This window comes from Vicugna pacos, chromosome 6 (assembly GCF_048564905.1).
Source record: "Vicugna pacos chromosome 6, VicPac4, whole genome shotgun sequence".
Classification (NCBI taxonomy): Eukaryota; Metazoa; Chordata; class Mammalia; order Artiodactyla; family Camelidae; genus Vicugna; species Vicugna pacos.
The window spans coordinates 16,047,340-16,063,119 of record NC_132992.1 but is presented as its reverse complement, the minus strand read 5'-3'; the positions used below and the strand labels follow the sequence as shown (position 1 = coordinate 16,063,119).

Sequence of the window (15,780 nt, the reverse complement as noted above, 5' to 3'; positions counted from 1 at the left end):
ACAGCTTGTCACTATGCCTGGACTGTGGTGCCTGGTGAATGGTCCGTAAGTGTTCTTTCACTGAATAGATAAACAATGTTTACCATACTGTAGAAACTCCAGAAATACTTGGCATACCCAATAAAGCCACAACATTTGACTCTTTAAATGTAAATTAGGCTGAGAGCTTCACAAATTCTAAGTAATACCATAATCAACAGAATGCTCAAGTGAACTGGTATCAGCCTTGTAAGTAAATTCCTCATAATTAAATGAGGTTGGAACTTGCCTGGATATTCTTTTCTTTACTGGCAGCAACTCAAATTGACAGATTTGATCCAAGAGTCTGAAGTCAGTTCTATGTTTGCTGACTCAAAGGAGGAAACTATGAACATAATAAGTATGGGTAATGGCTTCATCTTGGACCCTTAGAATCACTCTTGGACCTGCCAGGTTAGTAATTTGGACAGGAAGCCAAAACTTATCTAATAATCAGCAATAGGATTGTGAAGGAAGATCAGCTCAGGGCCACCCTCAATGACAGTGGATCAAATCAGTACCAAACTGAGTTCAAAGGTTTCAATTCAGTATGTTCTAGAACTAAGCTGTCCAGTATAGGAGCCACTAGCTGTATGAGATTACTGAGTATTGAAATGTGATTAGTCCAAATGTAAAATACGTCATTAGCAGTTTTTATACTGATTACATGTTGAAGTAGTGACATACAGAGTTAAATAAAATATATGAAAATAAATTTCACCTGTTTCTGTTGTTTTACTGTGGCTACTAGAAAGCTTTAAGTATGTGGTTCACATTATATTTCTACTGGATAGAGCTGTTCTAGAACCACTAGTCAAAACTTCTTAAAGGCACCCATTTTAGAATTTTGCAAAAAGTGGCAACATTTTAAAATAAGATATGGGTGGCAGGGGATAAGAGAAATAGGTGAGGGAAACTAAGATGTACAAACTCCCAGTTACAAAATAAACGAGTTATAGGTATGAAATGCAAAGTGGGGGATATAGTCAACAATAATGTAACATCTTTGTATGGCGACAGATGGTAACTAGACTTACCCTGGTGATCATTTTGTAATGTATAGAAATAGCAAATCACTATGTTGTTTACCAGGAACTAACATAGTGTTGTAAGTCAATTATACTTCAAAAACAAACTCACAGAAAAAGAGGTCACATTTGTTGTTACCAAAGGCAGGGGGTGTCAGGGAAGATGGAATTGGATGAAGGCAGTCAAAAGGTACAACTTCTAGTAATAAGATAAATAAGCACTAGGGGTGTAATGCACAACATGATTAATATAATTAATACTACTGTATCTCATATATGAAAGTTGTTAAGACAGTAAACCCTAAGAATTCTCATCACAAGGAAAAAAAGATTTTTTAGTGTGATGATGGTATTCACTAAACTTACTGTGATATTTCATGATGTATGTAAGTTGCATCATTATGCTGTACACCTTAAATTTATACAATGCTGTATATCAACTACATCTCAATAAAACTAGAGAAATATATACATATAAACATATATATATATATATATATACACACACACACATATATAAAAATATAGGGCATTCTTTTAGAAAAAGTGCATCTGATAAATGATCCCCGTTATAACACTGGATAGACTTTCCTCTAAAAACTATAGGAGGATATGGCCTTTGTCCTTATAAGACCTCATGAACTCATTTGGGGATGACAGCATCCATAGATTCTATTAAATTCTTATCTTTGCAACCCACTGTCCCTTTACCCCATTCAACTACCAGTCTTTTTTAAATCACATGTATTTATCCCAGGAAGAGACTGAGGCTTGAAAGGAGTATGGGCAGTAGATGAAGATAAGCCTAGAATTCTATTAGATGGGGACCAGCAGATGGTTTTTTGAATTAGAAAAGCATAACTTACCTGTTTACTACAAAGTGAAACCAACAAACTGCTGGATGTTAAGTCACAACAGTGAACCATCAATACTCTGCCCAGCAGTGAGAATCCATACACTCTGAACTCTTCTCTCCAAGATTTCTGTTGTATCCATCCCTTCCTCTCTACTACCTCTAGTCTCACACACTCATTGCCTCATGCTTTAATCATCACAATAGCCTCTTAGGTGACCTAACTCCAGTTTCTCTATCCTGCTGCCAGGCAATCCCCCTAAAATACAATTTCACTCAATGTAAACATTTTTATACGTGAGTTTCTACACAGTACCTACCCTCAAAGAATTCAACATTTAGCAGGGAAGACATAGATCTCATAATTCTTTTGTCTAAAATTCTCATCAGTACAATCATTTTGAAGAACAATTTACCAATATCTAGTAGAGCTGAAGATGTACCTGCTCTTTGATCCAGGGATTCTGCTGCAAGGAAAGCACTCTATCTCCTTGTGTACTCTACGACATGTGCACAAGGAGAGGAACATGTGTAAGAATGTTTACAGACACATTATTTGTAATAGGAAGAAATTACAAACAACTTAAGTGTCCATCAGCAGAGAACTATTAAGTTTTTATATAAAAATTCTCAAATATAGAAATGTAAATGTGTATGTGTGTACACACACACATGTCCATACGCCATCACCCACATTCTAAATTAAAAGTTCGTTATCATGCCTCAGCCTACTCTTTTCTAAAAAAAAAATGTACTTTACAGCTGACATACACTGCATTTGGTTGTTACATCTCTAAACTAGTTTTATTCTAGGTTAACTTCCCTTTCCCCCATCTACCTCACTCACCCATTTTTCTCCCCCATGACATTAAATGGCCAGTTCATCCGTATCTCACATTCTGGATTTTTCTGTTTCCTCAAGGTAGTACTTAATTTCTTTCATCTTCCATATTTCTTTATTAACTCAAAGTCTTAAAAGTTTTACTAAATTCAGATTTTAAATTTTAGAAAAAATATTTCATAGATGATACCTGATATTGAGTCACATCAGGAAGCATACATTTTTGGTTCACTTTCAGTGATGCTAAAATTAATAACTGGGTGGGTGATAGCCTGATCCTTCCACTGATCCAAAGTTTTATCATGTTACTCTGAGACCAACTAGTACTCTGTGGAGTTACCTTGGCACCATATGAATATTCAATTGCCAATGAACCTTTCACCTGACAGTTTTAGCATCCATTAATGATCCTGGTCCAAGTCAATTATTTCATAACAGGTTGTAACAAATTGCGACATTCTAATTCTATAATTCCTTCTATATTTATCACCTGGCATTCCTCATTAACTATAATATAGTTTCTACTAAAAAGGCAGTTCAAACATTTAAGTATCAATTTTCAGAGTAAAGAATAGGTATAAAGGCCATTTTCATTTAGTTTTTTAAAATTTTTTGTTTGTTTCAAAAAAAAATTCTGTCCTTATTCTTTTGGATGTTCAACCTGTTCCAACTTTGGCCAACAAAAGCCTTTTCAGGTTGGCTTTCATGCCTTTGAAAGCTTTCTTGCTTCTGGCAAAACATGTTCCAGTTTCACTATGTTCCCCACCCTAGTCCTGCAATTAGTCATTTCTTTGAGGAGCCCTGGATTCTAAGTAGAAGTATGCAAAGATCAAAACTGGGGTAATAGAAGTACTCATATCTGCCAAAGTGACACACTCTTTCTAGGCCCTTCAATGGACACAGCTAAAAAATATATAATTAGACGGAATTAAGAAATATCTATTTTAAATCATGAATTCATATTAGCATTTATAATTCAAGTTCAACACTGTCAGGTTTTTTGCTTAGCTTCTTTGATAGTATACATGTGTGTATACTAATATATAAGCATAAAAACTTATTGGCTTTATCCTACTATATCCTACTATATATCAATGGTGTCAAAATAAAAATAACCTGTTACAACTAGCAATAAAATGAATGACGTTTAAGATTTCTCTGCAGTTCTTTTTGTCCTTAACATATATGACATTAAGTGTTGGACTCCAAAGTCACTTGAGAAAGTATTTTTCTTCATGTATTTAAGTAACTATTTTGGTTTTTTGTTTGTTTGGGTTTGGTTTATTGAAGTATAGTCAATTTACAATGTTGCATCAATTTCCTTTGTACAGCACAGTGATTCATTTATATACATACATATATATTCGTTTTCATATTTTTTCATTATAGGCCATTATAAGGTATTGAATGTAGTTCCCTGTGCTATACAGTAGGACCTTGTTGTCTATTTTATATACAGTAGTTAGTATCTACAAATCCTGAACTCCCTATTTATCCCTCCTCACCCTTTTTCTCCCCTTGTAACCGTAACTTAGTTTTCTGTGTCAGTGAGTCTGTCTCTGTTCTGTAAATAGTTCATTTGTGTCCTTTTTCCCCCAGATTCCACATATAAGTGATGTCATATGGTATTTTTCTTTCTCCTGGTTTACTTCACTTAGCATGAAGATCTCAGCGCATGCTTAGCATGCACGCAGTCCTGGGTTCAATTCCATTAAAAAAAATTTTTTTAAAGTTATTGCCTGGCTAGCTCAGTCAGTAGAGCATGAGACTCTTGAATAACTATTTTGATATACACATAGGTTCATTTGTTCAAGTTCTCAATTTTAGGAATTGTTTTTATCTACTTCGACTTAATTATTATTTTTGAATGTGTAAAATATTTCCACAAAAGTCAAAACTAAATAAAAAGGTAAACCCAGAAATCTCACTTCCATCAGTTTCCTTCACGCCATTCTCAACCACCCCACCAACCAAAGAGTAACAATTTTACTCTGGTTTGTCTTTTCAGTTTTTCTTTTTGTAACATAAACAAATTAGTATATATATTCTTATCACACACACACACACACACACACACACACACACACACACACTCCTCTTACACCAAAAGAGCATACTATGTACACTGTTCTGCACTTTGCTTTTTCCCACTTTATATATAACATTGTTTTACAGCTGCATAGCACTCATAAATGTGAAAAAAAAAACACAATTTATTTTTAATTTAAGAAAAAAATAGTGATCTCTTACTCCCTAGCAAGTAAGTCAAAAGCCTTCAACTTTCACTTTAAGGCCCTATATGAACTGCTTAAATCTCACGCATTCGCCTCATCCAGTTTGCTCAGCTCCCACTTAATACTCCTCAATCACCACCAGAATCTAAATTTCCCTCATCTCATATAAGCTCACCTTATTCCAGACCCAATGCCTCCCCTCATGCTGTTTTCCCAGTATGGAATGGCTACATCCCTTCTCTCCAAATCCTAGACTGTAACCAAAACCCATTGCAAAACTTCCTCTTTTCCAATAAGCTTTCCTTAAAGGAGCTAATTCCTCAATAATCCTTCCTTTCAATTTTTCTCAGCAATTTATGTCATAATCTATGTTTCTTTTTCATTCAATAAACAAATGTTTACTAAGCATGTACTATATGCCAACAGAAAGGTGAACAAAGACAAACAAGTCCTTACCCTCATGGAGCTTGTGTTCTGCAGGGAGAGCCTGGCAATCAGTAAGAGTAGTAGAAGATGTGATAAATGCTATGAAGAAAACGTAAGGCAGGGTTAGAAAATAGAAATTACTGGGTTAGGGATGGAGAACTGCCATTTTAGACAAAGTCTAAAGGAAAAGCCTCTTCAGGGAGGTGACACATGAGGAGAAACATGAATAAAAGAAAGAAGCAAGCCAAGGAAGGATTCTGGAGAAAAGCATCATGATGAACATGTCACTCTTAACTGCTCAGCATTAGAACGCCTTCAGACACCTAGGGAATTCCCTCATGAGTCTTGAAAGAAGGAAGAAACTTCTGCCTATTACTGAAGCTAGACCTCTGTTTTCTCAGCTTTCCATGAAGCTAGGGTAGTCATCATCTCCACTCCAAGAGAGATACATCTAGGCTGGAATCTAACTTAAAAGACAGAGCATAAAAAAGCAAGAAGTACACAGAATCTATCATGTCCATGGGCAACAGTGGTAGCAGATTCCAATGACCCTAGTGGGTAAATTCTTTTTCTGCAATATTAACCAGAGGCAGCTTCTGGTGCTTAGAACTAAGAATTCTGACTGTTCCTGGTGATCCAAGGAGATGCAATAGCACATATAAGGGTCCTGAACTAGAATGAAGAGCAGGATATGTAATCACAGAGACGTAAAATGGGCCACTTCACACAGGGCCTTATAGGCACTATTAAGAAGCCTGGATTTTACTGAGTTTACTAGGAAGCTGTCAGCATGTTTTAAACAGTAGAGTGCTGTGATATGAGCTACATTTTAGGAAAAACCCCTCTTGATATTATGTGGGCAATACATAGAAAGAGGCAAGAATTAAGGCAGGAACACGTGTTAGGAAAATATTTCAGGCTGATGGTGCCTCAGCCTAGGATACCTGGGCAATCATTTAGACTATTTACCTTTACATACTATCTATACAAATTTAAATTCTTATTTTATGCTTTCCATTGTTCCCTATTAGGTTTCTTTTCTTTCTTGCCTTCTTTTGAATTGATTCATTTTTTAACATTCTATCCATTTCCTCTACTGATTTGGAGTTATATTCTCTGTTCTTTCAGTGGCTCCCTAGATATTATACCATGCATTAAAGTCTAAAGTTAATCAATATCTCTAGTTCTCCCTTCCCCAAAGACTTACAGGTTTTCAAAGACCCAAGCAACATATCAACCAAATGAACGTCTAGATCCTGTGTGGATTCAATCTGAAGAAACTAAACTTTTTAGAAGTCGTTTTTTAGGGCAGTCAATAAGTACTTTGTATGATGCCATAATGATGGATACTTGTCATTATACATTTGTCCAAACCCATAGAATATACTACACTAAGAATGAATCATAATGTAAACTATGGACTTTGGGCAATGATGATGTGTCACTGTTCATCAGTTGTAACAAATATACCACTCGGATGGGGGATGTTGACAACAGGGGAGGTCATGCACGTACGGGGAAAGATGGTGTATGGGGAATCTCTGTACTTCCTCCTCAATTTTGCTGTGAACCTAAAACTGCCCTAAAAAAATAAGTTTAAAAAATCATTTTGGCAATAACTGGGGAAATGTAATCACTGCTTAAATATGTAATATTAAGGAATTATATTGACTGTTTTTCTGGATCTGATATGATATTATAATTTAAGTTTATATCTTTTTAGAGATTAAAAATAATATGTCTATGGAGTAAATAATGTGATACTTGGAATTTATTTTAGAATAAGTGGGGGATGTATATGAAACCAGATTAGTCATGAGTCCATCACTGTTAAAGCTAAGTAATGAATTCATGCAGTTCATTATACTCTTTCCTTTCCTTTTACATATTTAAAGTTTTCCACAAAGGTCTTTCTTTTTTTAAATTTACTCTCCTTCTAGATAAGGACCTTAGAACCTAGAGCCCCACTTAGCCCCTTTCTGTTATTATCTTTAAATCCATTATATATATTAAACCACTTTATGTAGTCAATATTCATTTTCATTTTATAAATACACATCACTTTATTATTAGCTTTTCACACATTTTATTCCTATCATGTGGGATCAAATTCATTCTGCCTGCTATATATCCTGTACAACTGCACTCATATGGTGCAAGGACCATATGCATTTAAATTAATAAAAATGTCAATTCCCCAATCCCACTAGCCACATTTCAAGTGCTCAGTAGCCCTAAGTAATTTATGACTACAATATTGGATAGCACAGATGAAGAATACCCCTAACATCACAGAAAATCTTACTGAATGGTGCTAGTTTAAATTATCTTTATTGAATGTTGGTGACAAACTGTTTTTGTTTAAAGTATCTTTATTTCATCATCATTCTTTAAAGATATTTTCACTGGCTATAAAATTCTAGGTTTGCGTAGAATAGATAAACAAGATTATACTGTATAGCACAGGGAAATATACACAAGATCTTATGGTAGCTCACAGAGAAAAAAATGTGACAATGAGTATATATATGTTCCTGTATAACTGAAAAATTGTGCCCTACACTGGAATTAGACACAACATTGTAAAATGATTATAAATCAATAAAAAATGTTAAAAAAAATTCTAGGTTTGCAGGTTTTTTTTTCATTTCATGTTGCAGACATCATTTGCCTATCTTTTAACTTCCATTGTTGTTGTTAAGTATCTGTTAGCCTAATTCTTGCTACACTGATTGTTATCTTCTTTTTCTCCAGCTACTTTTAAGATTTTTCTCTATGCCACTGATTTTCTGCAATTTAATTATGATGTGTCTAGGTGTGGGTTTATTTCCATCCTAATTAGGATTCACTGGGTTCTTGAATCCTGGTTGGTATCTTTCACTGTTTCTGGAAAATATCAGCCATCACCTCTTTAAATGTTCCCATTTCCTCTCCTCTTCTGGAATTCCACTTAAGACCTTCTTACTCTGTTCTCTGTATCTCTTACCCTGTCTTCTACATTTTCCATCTTTTTGCCTCTAAGCTACACCCTGGATAATGCTGTCAGAACTATAATTTTTCTGATGTGCCAGTCTGCTGCAAATTACATCATTAAGTTTTTAATCCAGTTATTCTATATTTCAGCATATGTATTTGTTTTTTTCAAATCCACAAATGCCACCTTTTTTTTTCCTGTTTCCTGTTTTCAAATTTGTTATTTATTTCTGTAAACACAGTAATCATGGTTGTTTTATCATGTATCTTCCAATTCTGATATATGATGCCTATGAAAATCTTTTCCTGCTCTGTTGTTTCTGCTGGTTCTTGCCCATGTTTCCTTGCATGCCTGGTTATCTCTGACTATGTGCTGGTCAGTGTCCTTCAAAAATTATTTGCGGGGAGGCCTAAGATGAAGGAGCATTCCTCAAAGGAATATCTGCATTTGCTTCTACCAAGCACCTGAGGGACACTACCAGTCAGGGATCAACCTAAATTAACTAGGTAAGCTTCCCTTACCTATCTAGGCTGTGGCTACAATTTGATAAGAGTTTATTTCCTTTTTCCTCCTGTTCTGCTCACTACCAAGACAATGTGCCCTGAAGTCCCTTGATATCTGGCTGGGAAGTAGGCAGTGAAAGGGAGTCAGGGGTCAGCTCTGATTCATCCTTTCCCCTCAGGTGTTAACATATGGAGTTTAAGCCTAACAGGGAAGGATCTCTTACAAGATTTACATTGGGAAGGCTCTGAGTCTTGATATCTGTCCATCTCACCCAACAAGGCTAATGAACAGAAACCTAAATTTCTTGATATCAGCAAACAGACTCAGGGCAAAAGTGGCTTCAGTTCTCTAGGCATTCTGCTAACCTCCCTTGGTTTAGGCTTCATTCCAGAATTTGAGTTAACCAGATTCCACTATCTTCCCAGTTCTTCAAAGCTCTTAAGGTAGTGTCTTATAAATCTTATCCAGCATTTTCAGTTGTTTTCAAAGAGAGAACTGGTTTAAGTAATTTATCCCACCATAGCCCAGATGCAAAATATACATCAAAGTAGAGTTAACAGGACTTGCTGATGTCAGATGTCAATGTACAAGAAAAAGAGAAGTCAAAGATGACATCTTAGCCTTTCGCCTCAACAACTTGCTGGAAAGTGGGATTATTTATTGAAATAAAGATGGCAAAGTGAGAAGGGCGGGTTGGGTGTTAAAAAGTTTGGCCACAGATTTGTTAAGTTTGAAATGCTTTATTTAGCTAGGTCTTAAGTTCCTTGTGGGTAGAGACAAGACTTTTTTTTAGTGTCACCTGCACCTATAAGTACTTTGGAACAGTGCTACATACTTAGTGGGTATTCAACTAAGCAAAGGTTTCTCAATATTTAGCAGTATCCCTGGTCTCTACCCTGAGATGCCAGTAGCAACCCCCTCCCCATTTATAGCAAAAAAAAATGCCTCTAGATATTGCAAAATCACTCCAATTGAGACCTACTAATTAACTGCTTCTTGAATTAAAGTTAATTTCTATACACTGTGTTATCCTTTCACTCAACTGGACACACCAAACATATATAAGAGGTTAACAGTCCATCCAAGCCCAAACTGTAGCCAAGCCCAATCCAGCACTTCTCAAATTGTGTTTCTCAAAGCTCCAGAGAACTGCAGTACTGAGAAAGACAGCGGGTGAATGAGTAAATAAAGGCTGGAGGTTACAGAACAGTTTCACCTTGACTCAAACAAGACCATCTCCAATTGTTACAGAATTCTATTTATGACATTATTTGTAATTTTAAAGTATTTTTAAAAGAAAGCTATTGCCAGTATAACATCTTCTCATCAGATATAAAATGGTTAAAATTTTAAGTCTCAAGCAAGAATTATTTAACACAGCTCTTTTTTATTGCTATACCACACCCAAGTCCTTATTAACACAAACCTAGAAAAGAACTACTAATTCATTTACAAGTCCTGGCATGTATGTGCTTTATCTGTACTCCCTTTAATTTTTCTGACTCTAGCCAAATGGAAACCAAGTAAAAGTCACATGGATAAATTAGGGCCTCTAAAATCAGATTCTGAGCTATAACTCATTCCAATAAAAGTTTAAAACCAAAATTATACAGCAAGAGCTTATTTCAGGCAGCACCCAGCATTTCAGGATTCCTTTCCTGCATTAGGTTAAACCTCTTTGTCTTATACACAGTTACTCCCAAATGTACTATATAAAAATACTTTCATGCTCTACTATAAACTTTCCTAACCCAGTTTTAATATTGTTTTAAATATTACAATATAAGCTCAACTACCCTAAAGATTAGTTCCTTATTCAAAAGCTATTTTTATTTCTTTGAATTTCAGGCACCCAAAGATGTAAACAGGAACCATGCTAATACCTTAAGTTCCTACTTCACATATAAGCTATATATCAGATACACATTCTCTATTTCTCTATCTACATTTTATCTCTGCATACCAATGTCCCTAGCTGACTATAAAACTATGACATCATTACACAGCTGTTCTCCCAAAAAACCTGTAATATAAACATCTGTAATCTAAGGATAAAAAACATTTATTGATGACTATTTGCTATTCACATTTAAGATAAGCTTGAGTTCTAAAACACATAAACTATATCCACACACACATACACAAAACTAAAATGGAGTAAGGGTTCAACAACTGGCATGACCAGAACTACCAAAGCACATGCCAAAACCTAGTCTTCCACCTATATCCCTGATGACACTACCACCCTCTTTACCTCTCAAATTATTTGGGAGTTATCCTCAACTCCTTCCTGTCTGTACATACAGTTGTTCATCAAGTCCTATAGGGTCTACTTCACCACTCTTTCTCTCTTCTTTTTCCAACAGGCGATATTTTCACATAGCTCAAAAATCTAAACACAGAAATGTATAAATTGAAACCAAAAACAAACTCAAGGACACAGAAAACAAAACTATGGTTACTAAAGGGGAAAGGGTGGTGAGGGATAAATTAGGGGTGTGGGATTAACAGACACACATTACTATATATAAAATAGATACACAACAAGGACCTACTATAAAGCACAGGGAACTATACTCAATCTCTTGTAATAACTATATAATGGAAAAGAATCTGAAAAGAAAAAATATATCGGCATATGTATAGCTGACTCACTTTGCTGTATACCTGAAACTAACATTGTAAATGAACTACACTTCAATAACAAATATTTTTAAAACTTAAAAAAAAATTTTTAAAGAGTTTGTTACAAATAATAAAATGAGACATTAAAAAAAAAAAGAAATGTAAACATTGAAAAGTCTCAATGGAAGCATTTATGCTAGTCCTATACCATCCTTCCAGCCACAACTATTCATCTTTACTAGTTTAGTGGATATTCTTCTAGTATTTCTAAAATTACCAAAAGATAACATTATTACATACACTGTTCCACCATTGCTTTTCTTACTTAACACATCCTGGAGACTTTTTCCTATTAGTTCACAGAGAGCTTCCCCATTTTTTGTACAGCTGCTTACTATGCTACTGTGTGGACATGCCTCAGTTTATTATAGACGGACATTACTGCTATTATAAACAACACTGCAATTAATAACGGCAGATGTACCATTTCATTTCATATAACTGTAGGGAAAATTCCTTTAAGTATGGTTGCTAGGACAAAGGTAAATACAATTATAATTCTGACACATATCAAACTGCCCTCATGTCATTTTTAAACTAGTCCTTTACTCACCGTTTTTTTTTTGCATTCTCATGCCTTCATTAATGAAGTGACTCCTTAACTGGTCTCCCTTCTTCTCCAACCACTGCCCATACTATTGTCAAACTGATCATTATTACCTTTAATGAATTTTTAAGTATACACTATAATAATTCTACCTTTTACATTTTAAAGAACTGAAAAGGCTCAAGTTCCCTGATCATCCCTCCCTCTCGCCTTTTTCCAGACCCAATCCTCTATCCACCACCAAGAGTTAAGCACTATTACCAGTTTAGTATTTATCTTACCAGACCATATTCTTTGCATTTGCATGTACATACACGTACACCCCCTCCAATATATAGTATTGTTCTGGGTTTTTTCCTTATTTGTATAAATGCTATCATACTGTATATACTGCTCTACAACTTATCCCTTAATGATATATGTAATTTATTCATTTTAAAATTATTACGTTATTCCATTGTGTTAATATATCAACTTACCTGTTCATTTTCCTATTTATGATCCATTTTGTTTATTTTTCTAGTTTTTTACTATTATAAACAATGTTACTACACTCAAAAAAACCCAGTGCTGCAACGAACGTATCTGTACATGCCTCCTTATGTACATATATGTGTTTCTGTAGTGCAGAAAATGGACAGATTTGTTGAGAACAGCATTTTAAATTAACAGATACTACCAAACTGCCCATACCAATTTATACCTCCAATAGACTACACCAAGTTATATTCCTAATAATAGTTTATAATATTTATTATTTCCTCACAATAGCCAATCTTAATATTACCAAGCTTTTAAAATTTTTGCCTGTATCACGGGTAATGTTATCTTTCTGTTTTAATAGGTATCTCTCAAATTAGAAATGAGACTGTATATCTTATCAAATGTTTGTCAGCCACTTATGTTTCCTCTTTTGAAACTGCCTGTTCATATTCTTTACTTTTCTTTCACTGTTTCTTTGTAGGAGTGTACTATGTATATTTCTGGTTTATTTTATGTATATATATATATATAGCAAATATTTCTCCCAGTCTGTCTTAAATTTCTATATTTTGAATATTTCACTGTCTTAAACTATGGTTTGGTCAAACTTATCAAAGTATCTTTCTAAAACATAGATATAATCACATATTTTAATCACCTATAGAATAAAATTTAGCCATATATATTTAACTTGAAGTGAAAAATACTTATATAATTGACTACCCATCATTCTACTTTATAAACCTAAGTCCCAGAATTAGCCTGAAACATGAATCTTCCCCATTTCCTCAGTCTCAGTTCTCAAATGCTTCTTCTAGAGTGACTGTCACATTGTAATTGGTGAAAGTTTCATGTTTAAAAAAAACTTTTTTTTTTTTTGGTACAACATAGCCCATAAATGTAAGCCAACTTCCTCTAAGGCACAACAGAAGAAACAGCGATATGTTTCATCACTAGAGGAAAAACTGGCTGTATTAGACTTACTGAAATGATATCTCTACTTCCTATGCAGCAACTTCCTATAAGTAATTTTGACTGTAGGTATTTTTAACCAATTGCATAGTCATTAAATAAGTGATGACTCCAATGCATTTCAGACCTTAAAGACAAAGCCCTTTCCTCAATACAGCATCATCAACTCACCAGTTCCCCCTAGGATTTACACTCCAACAATAGAGTTATTTATAATTACCTCTAGGTACAATTCTGTCTCATGGTACCATTCTTTTTTTCCTTATTCTGACTGAGAAGTCTTCTACTTACTCCAATTTACTGAACCAAGTTTTCATAGTCTTCCTCCAAAAACCAGCTCAGATATTACTTCCTCAAACAAGCTCTCCTTGACCTTCTTAGCAAAAGGGATTAACCATTTCTCTATTCTTTCATCATGCTCTGAATCTACTTCCATTAATATGTGGATCCTACCACGTTACAAACAATTGTTTATAAGCTCTCCTCTCCCATACAAGCCTCGCGTAATCAGGCAGGGTTTACGTTGTTCTTATGTGTATTTTAGTATCCAGCACTTTCTAGCATCCTGCGCAATAGCTATTTGCTAAATTTAAAAAGTCTTCTCTATTCAGCACTATAGTAAACTCTAAAAACCTACACACAAAAAACCAAAAATACTTTACAACCGGGGATGAGTATAGTTCAATGGTAGAGAACATGCTTAGCATGCACGAGGTCCTGGGTTCACTCCTCAGAACCTTCATTAAAAAAAAAAAAGTTAAAAAAATTACTTTACAACCTGAAAGAACATGTGGATTATTAAGAAAGCAGCCTGCAGTTCAATTTTGGGGGGGTTGTTGGGTTTTTTTTAAGTGGGTATATATCAGAGATTAGCATTTTTCAAACTGTGAGTCATGATCCATTAGCAGACTATGAAATAATTCTAATGGATTAAAGTCAACATTTTAAAAAATATCAGTATATATCAAATGTAGTAAAGATAAGTCATGTTTCATATATTTGTTCCCGTTACACTCATGTGCATGCACACACACTCAATACACAACATACATGCAATGTGTATATATGTTAATGATGTAAAATGTATTTCTTATCATGGGTCACAATAAAAAATAATTTGGAAGCTGCTTCCATAGTTGCTATATGGGTTTGGAGAAGCTTTAAATTAAAAAACAAAATTACGTAGTCAAGGAAGGCTTCCTGAATCAAAGACGGCCACTTGAAGCATACTCTGGCTCCCCACTACCTCTCTAATCTCATCTATCACCCCCCACCTTAATCATTCTGCTCTAGCCATATAGATTTTCTTAGTAACTATTCAAACAAATCAAACATGTTCCCACCTTAGGTTCTTGGATGTGTTGTTTCCTCTGATTAGAAAGGTCTTTACTTGGATAACTGCATGGCTTACTCCCTCATTTCAGGACACTCAAAAGAGAAAAACTTTCTCTGATCACCTATGGGAACCATTTCCCACCACTCTACCCTCTTATAGTTTTACTCCTTTTCAATGCACTCATTACCACCTGACATTTGTTTACTGTGCCCTCTCCCCGCCATCCTGAAAGTCAGCACCAAGAAAACAGAGACTTTGTCTTCTGTTTTGTTCACTACTGTAACACCAGAGATTAGAACAGTGCCTGGCACAGAGCAAACATATCTGAACAGGCTTTTACAGGCAAGAAAAAGGAAAAGAAAGAACACATGGAGTGATGCCTGAGCATAGTGTATTACAGAGAAAACACTAGCTTGGCAATGTTGAAGAGTAAAATATTAAGTTGAAGAAGCACAATGTAATACGAAAAAGTTTAAAAGCCAGAAAGCAGAGTTTGGACTTTATTCTGCAGACAATTGGGAGCCATTCACTGTTTTGAGCAAACGGTGATCCATTCAAACATTTATTCAGCACAAGTTCAATTCACTTTGCTTGGCACAATGGAGAGTGCAAAGGTCGACAGTACATGTTCTCTCCTCACACTGCTTAGGGTTTAGCAGCAATGAGTTCAAAAAAAGTTTTATGAAAATTATTCTGGCAGCCATAAGCAGGATGGATTGGAGAAAGAAGACTCTAAAGTTAGAAAGGGCAAATAATAGGCAACGCAGAATCCCAAGAAAAACTGAGATCCGGTAAAGAGTAATCTCAAGAACTGTACTGACTGACAGATTTAAGAAATAAAGGGAAAACATGTACCACAGATAACTTTAACATTTAAGC

General features: G+C 34.9%; 1 protein-coding gene across 10 annotated transcripts in view; it reads right to left on the bottom strand.

The window, feature by feature from the left end:
* GABPB1 (GA binding protein transcription factor subunit beta 1) overlaps positions 1-15,780 on the bottom strand; it is a 59,282-nt gene that overhangs the window by 35,037 nt on the left and 8,465 nt on the right. For 3 of the 10 annotated variants that reach the window (XM_072962462.1, XM_072962464.1, XM_072962465.1), the window contains exon 1: positions 1,913-2,033. The exons of 4 other annotated variants lie outside the window; for them this stretch is intronic. In XM_072962462.1, coding sequence (XP_072818563.1) covers positions 1,913-1,972 — 60 coding nt within the window. In that variant the 5' untranslated portion in view covers positions 1,973-2,033. Of the gene's footprint in view, positions 1-1,912; positions 2,036-11,132; positions 11,157-15,780 lie in introns of those variants that run through there. 3 more of the 10 variants (XM_072962467.1, XM_072962468.1, XM_072962461.1) reach the window with 3 other exon arrangements.